Source organism: Cupressus sempervirens, chromosome 5, assembly GCF_028749045.1.
Source record: "Cupressus sempervirens isolate cs-2001-9-10 chromosome 5, ASM2874904v1, whole genome shotgun sequence".
NCBI lineage: Eukaryota > Viridiplantae > Streptophyta > Pinopsida > Cupressales > Cupressaceae > Cupressus > Cupressus sempervirens.
Window position 1 is genome coordinate 347,072,426 of NC_143122.1, and position 6,981 is coordinate 347,079,406.

Here is a 6,981-nt window from a genome sequence, read left to right on the forward strand (position 1 = left end):
TATTTTTCTTTTAAAAAGAATTAGGGGTTAGTTTTGTTCTGATGGTGATGGTTATCCATTGGTAGTTGTCCAACTAGTTTGTAATGGGCCAGCCCCCTTGTTTTATCTGCTTTTATTTCAAAAACTAAGTTTGGTAATAGAAATAGATTTATCATTTACTTATTATTAATTCATTCATACAACTATAAAAATAGAATATATAATTATAAATTTTAATAAATTATATTTATTCACATCACACTTAATAATATTTCACTCTTAAGATTACAATTAATATGATAATCATAATAATTATTATATTTTTTATTATAGAAATTATTGTCACTTTTGTAAATTAAGGCAACTATAACATTGTTAATTTAAGCCTTGAACACTCATCAAAAAATTACAAATTAAAGCTCTTTCTTGAACTATTACTATTTAGATTTTATATGATTATAAATATTTAGAACTAAATAATAAATTTTATATTGAATAAAAAGCTACTAAGATTTTTTTAAAAGTTTTTTAGTTGATATTTTTACAATTTAAAATGAAAATTATCAATAAAATATTTGAATAAAGTCAATAATTAAATACAAAGAAGTAAAATTTAATATTATATAAATTAATATTTTGACTATAATAATGAAAAAAAAAATTATCTCAAGATTTATAATTAAAAAAATATTTCATGATTAATTTATAGATTTTTAAAAAATTAATTAATAGTGAGATACCAAAAATAAAGATTATTTTAAAAAAATGAATCAAATAATTAATAATTAAAAATATAAATATTATTAAATGATTAATAATTAAAAATATTAATCAAATTTGAGTAAATTGAAAAATTTGAATTTTAATGAAATGTGAATTGAGATTGCCTCAAAATGATTTTTATATAGTGTTCAAGTTCTTTTTATTTATAGATTTTTCTCCTATAGTATATATAAATTAGGCAGAATTTTACTGATCATTTTAAATTTTATCATCTCTATCAGCTCATCATTGGGACAAAATCATGCAACTAATAGTATATACTTATGTTAATATGATTTTATATGAATTTTGAAGGTTTAATTTTAACTTGACTAGCTTATACATATTTTCTAATATATGTAAGGAAGCTTACAGTTATAAGGCTTTAATTTTTGTAGTATCTAATTTTGGTATCAATTATTAAATTAAATCCTCCAAAACTTAGCAACATACTTGTGTGTGTCAATATATGTATATATAGTACTAGTGGCATGCCAATAGGAAAAATAGTCAAGACGAATATGAATTAAACTCTTGCACATGACATAAAATTTAAAGCTATTTAATTGAATAAAATTTAATAATTTAACTAATAAATATTATATTGAAAAATAGAACATGAAAAAATTTGCACTCCAATTTATTTTCATATATCAATTCAAATTAGTAAATGTATTAAATTTATCTTAGTGCTATATAATTCAATTTAGGTATATTTAGTAATATTGTTAGAAGTTATTGTTTTAGTATAAGTAGCGATTGTATTAAGGATAAAGGTTTATTTGTAACTTGTAAATATGAAGATGATAAGATGACTCTTTTAGATTTAATACAAACATCTTGTTAAGATTATTTATATCTAATTTTTTTATAGCTAATATTGAAAAATAAGTGAAAGAATTTATAGCATCCATTGTTAGCATATATATACACTTAGTCTAATTATTTTTAACTAGTTTGTTAGCAAATCCAACAACAAAGGTGATTTATGGTGTGATAAAAAAATTGGAGGAAAGTGAATTAGGGAGGAAGATAGAAGAAAATTATGATTACATTCTCGACCAGCTTAAGGATTTTGCAAATAGGATTAAAAGTATCCTTAAGGATGCTGACGATATAATCAATTCTTTACATCCTAAAACTGACTAATGACAAATGGAAAGTGAACAAAGAAGACGTTGAGCTCAAGCTTTGATCTAAAGACCATAGAGTGACCCGACAAAAGGACAAGGGTGAGGCTCGATAGGAAGAATGTTAGCATCTATGAATTCTCAAATAATATTGAAGATGAACTTGATGTGATAGTGATACAAGTGGCTAAAGCTTTTAAAGAGCTTGCTTAGGTAGGGGGTGTATTTGCTTTGTCTATTGTATTTTCTATTTTAGTGTTTCTATTGGTTACATTAGGTCTTAGTACTAGTATAAATTTTTTTGGTTACTTCATGGTTAGTAAGTTTCTATGTTTCTCCATCATAGTTTTACTTTAGACCTTTTTGTTTATTATCTTATACAATTTGTACTTAAAGAAATAGAATTTAGAGTCTCATCAAAATTTATTTTTATCTTAATCCAAAAAATTATGTGAACATTATCTCCTAGATAGTTGATAATTTGTAACAAATACTAACTACGCAAATCTATAATACTCTCAGCATATCATATTACTTACAATATATGTAATAGACCAAAATGCATGGAAGGTGTTATACTTATACAAGCCTAGGCGTATAGTTATGATGTCATCACTTTATTCAATAATAATAAGTACATTCCAAGGCGTATAGCCTAGGTTACATGAGTCTTTGCCGAACCTCAAGTATACGAGCTCAACATTCTCTTGCGAAGTGTTACCATTTCAAACATTTTTATTCAACAAAAAGACACTGAAATCCAAAACTAAAAACAAAGGATAAGTAGTAATAGCTATGTGAGTGACAACATAACTAAATAACAGAAAATGATAGGTAGATTACTGATTAGGGCACTTGAAGCCCGGAGGAATGGTCTTTCCACAGGATAGAAGAAGCTCCAGCGCCACAGGAAGAACGATATTGAGGTTGAGAAGCTTTGCCCTAATTGTTGTGCATAAACACAGTGCTGCTTCTAATCCCAAAACTCCTTCAATCAGAGGACAGCATTGGTTTACAACAGGATCTCCAACACCCACATGCACAAGGCCACTAAGCACATCAACACATGCTCCCAGCTTCAATGCATCAATTGGGCATTTGCCTGAAGTTGTAGGAAGAGAAGTGGGAGTCCACGCCTTTATAAGTGGCATGGTGGTGGCCAACTGAATCATAACAATAAACAGTACCGCTGCAGCCTTCTTCATTCTAACAATATTGATTTCTCACCACAACCAATGAAAACAATACTAAACAAAACAAGCTGCTGCAATTTAATGCTTGAAGAAGATGAGACTCATAAGCGGTTATATATAGCCGGGAGAGACACCATGATTGGGTCTGAGCTGTCTAAGTGACGTGCACGAATGGTGTTGTAGAAGGTGCCCGTGACCTCTGTCATCATCGTGTTGAAATCTACATATATTTTTTCTGGTTTTGGTAGGGCAATATTGTACAAAACAAACGACAACAAACACAAAATCTTTCCTTGGTTAAGAATAGGAAACGCATCTCATTTTCTATATGTTTTATAGGGAAGATTGTCGGTAGATTGCTTTATTGTACTATCATGAAAATAAATTCAAAGCTTGACACAAGGAAGACGCTTGCAAACAAATAAAACCATATTTCACGCTGTATTGAGATCACGAGAATGATTGAAATTTAATTTTCCCGTGTCGTGTGATCAACGGTATGAGCTGTTAATTGAAATTCCTAAGCTCTGGCGATTCTTTAAATTTTAATAAAATGAATCTGAAACTTAGTCTTTGGACTCCTCTAACTAATTTCATTCCTTCCAGATCATAATTAAGTGGCGCGCAGAATTTAGTGAAGCGAAAAGTTTGCCAATGAAAAAAATAATAAATCTGAAACTTAGTCTTTGGACTCCTCTAACTAATTTCATTCCTTCCAGATCATACTTAAGTGGCGCGCAGAATTTAGTGAAGCAAAAAGTTTGCCAATGAAAAAAATAATATACCACCTCCTACTGATAATACACTTATTTGGCTTCCATGTATTATATAACCTCCATGTGTTTAAGAAATGTATAATCCGATTTTTCACAGACCTTTTCCTTCTGTTGAAGTGGACATCACGGGTGATTAATTTAAGTTTTTAACAGAAAAGTTTTACATATCGTCTGTGAACTTTGTACACTACTTGAAAAGAAATAAAATCACAAAGAAAATAGGAATATTCTTATTCATGGGGAACATGAGCACTCTACCGTCTTATGCACATGCTGGCATAAATTAATATGATCTTACTGTGATATAACTAGTTTATATATACTTATATATATATATATATATATATATATAATGTCGAGAGTCATCCTTCTCGAGGCACCTATTTTAATTCAAATCGTATCCAACACAAAAAAACCATTACGATTTAAATTAAAATAGGTGCCTCGAGAAGGATGACTCTCGACATTTTATATATATATATATATATAAGTATATATAAGCTAGTAGAAGTTGCCGCAGATATGGAAGTTATGATAATAATTTTAATATTATATATATATATATATATATATATATATATATATATATATATATATATATATAAGTATATATATCTAAGTTTAACCCTAACCCTAACTCTAACTCTAACTCTATCTCTAACTTTAATTCTCCCCCTAACCCTAACCTTAACCCTTTATAATCCTAAATCTAATGCTAATTCTAACCCTAACCCTAATTCCAGCCCTAACCCTAAGCCTTACTATAACTCTAATCCTAACTCTACTTCTAACTCTAAATCTAACCCTAATTTAAACCCATATTCTAACTCTAACCCTAACTCTAACTCCAACTCTATCTCTTACCCTAACCCTACCCCTACCCCTAATTCTAACCCTAACTCTAACTCTAACTCTAACTCTAACCCTCACTATAATAATAACTCTAACTCTAATTGTAACCCTAACACTAACCCTAACTCTAACACTAACTCTAACCCTAATCATACTCATAATCCTAATCCTAACACTATATAGAATGCTAATACTAACCTTAACACTATATGTAACTCTAACTCTAATCCTAACTCTAATTCTAATCGTAAACCCAATCCTAATCCTAACCCTAACTCTAACTCTAAACCTAAATCTAACCCTAACTCTAGCCCTAACCCTAAATCTAACACTAACCCCAACTCTATCTCCAACTTTAACTCTAACTTGATCCCTAACTCTAACTCTAACTCTAATTCTAACCCTAACCCTAACCCTAACCCTAGCATCAATTCTAGCCCCAATTATAACCCTAACACTAACACTAACACTAACACTAAAACTAACACTAATTATAACCCTAACCCTAATGCTAACCCTAACTCTAACCATAACCCTTATGCTAACCATAATCCTAGCCCTAATTCTAACCCTACCTCTAACTCCAACTCTTGTTCTAATTCTAATTTTATCTCTAAATCTAGCCCAAATCCTACCTTTAAATCTAACCCTAACCCTAACCCTAACTTTATTTGTAACCCTAATTCTAGCCCTAACCCTAATTATTACACTTACCCTAACTCTAGCTCTAACTCAATCTGTAACCTTGATTATATTTGTAACCCTAATTCTAACTCTAACTCTAATTGTACCCCTAATCTTAACCCAAACCTAGATAACCCCAACTCTAACCCTAATTCTAACCCTAACCCCAATTCTAGGTCTAACCCTAACCCAATTGTAACCCTAACTATAACTCTGTTCCTAACTCTAACCCTAACTATAACTCTAACTCTAATTCTTACCCTAACCCTAACCCTAACCCTAATTCTAACACTAGCTCTAACTCTAATGCTAATTCTAATCCTAACCCTAATTCTTACCCTAAATCTAACTTTAACTCTAATTCTAACCCTAACTCCAACTCTAACTTTATCCTTGATTCTAACCCTACGCCTAATTCTAACCCCAACTCTAACTTTGACTCTTTTGGTAACCCTAACCCCAATATTAACCCTCACCCTAACTTTGACTATAAACCTACCCCTAATCCTAACCCTAACACTATATATAACTCTAACTCTAACACTAACCCTAATTCTCATCCTAATCCTAGCCCTAACTCTAACACTAACCCTAATTCTAGCCCTAACCCTAAGCCTTACTATAACTCTAATCCTAACTCTACTTCTAACTCTAAATCTAACCCTAATTTAAACCCATATTCTAACTCTAACCCTAACTCTAACTCCAACTCTATCTCTAACCCTAACCCTACCCCTACCCCTAATTCTAACCCTAACTCTAACTCTAACTCTAAGCCTCACTATAATTATAACTCTAACTCTAATTGTAACCCTAACACTAACCCTAACTCTAACACTAACTCTAACCCTAATCATACTCATAGTCCTAATCCTAACACTATATAGAATGCTAATACTAACCTTAACACTATATAAAACTCTAACTCTAATCCTAACCCTAATTCTAATCGTAAACCCAATCCTAATTCTAACCTTAACTCTAACTCTAAACCTAAATCTAACCCTAACTCTAGCCCTAACCCTAAATCTAACCCTAACCCTAACTCTATCTCCAACTTTAACTCTAACTTGATCCCTAACTCTAACTCTAATTCTAACCCTAACCTTAACCCTTTATAATCCTAAATATAATGCTAATTCTAACCCTAACGCTAATTCTAGCCCTAACCCTAAGCCTTACTATAACTCTAATCCTAACTCTACTTCTAACTCTAAATCTAACCCTAATTTAAACCCAAATTCTAAATCTAACTCCAACTCTATCTCTAACCCTAACCCTACCCCTACCCCTAATTCTAACCCTAACTCTAACTCTAACTCTAACCCTAATCATACTCATAATCCTAATCCTAACACTATATAGAATGCTAATACTAACCTTAACACTATATGTAACTCTAACTCTAATCCTAACCCTAATTCTAATCATAAAGCCAATCCTAATTCTAACCCTAACTCTAACTCTAAACCTAAATCTAACCCTAAATCTAACCCTAACTCTAGCCCTAACCCTAAATCTAACCCTAACCCCAACTCTATCTCCAACTTTAACTCTAACTTAATCCCTAACTCTAACTCTAATTCTAACCCTAACCCTAACCCT

General features: G+C 30.8%; 1 protein-coding gene across 1 annotated transcript; it reads right to left on the reverse strand.

The window, feature by feature from the left end:
• Window positions 1-2,469: 2,469 nt before the first annotated feature.
• On the reverse strand, window positions 2,470-3,161 carry LOC149556125 (36.4 kDa proline-rich protein-like). The gene has a single exon (XM_089833747.1). It carries the CDS (start codon window positions 3,074-3,076, stop codon window positions 2,711-2,713), a length of 366 nt encoding a protein of 121 aa, XP_089689873.1. The 5' UTR covers window positions 3,077-3,161; the 3' UTR covers window positions 2,470-2,710.
• Window positions 3,162-6,981: the final 3,820 nt, after the last annotated feature.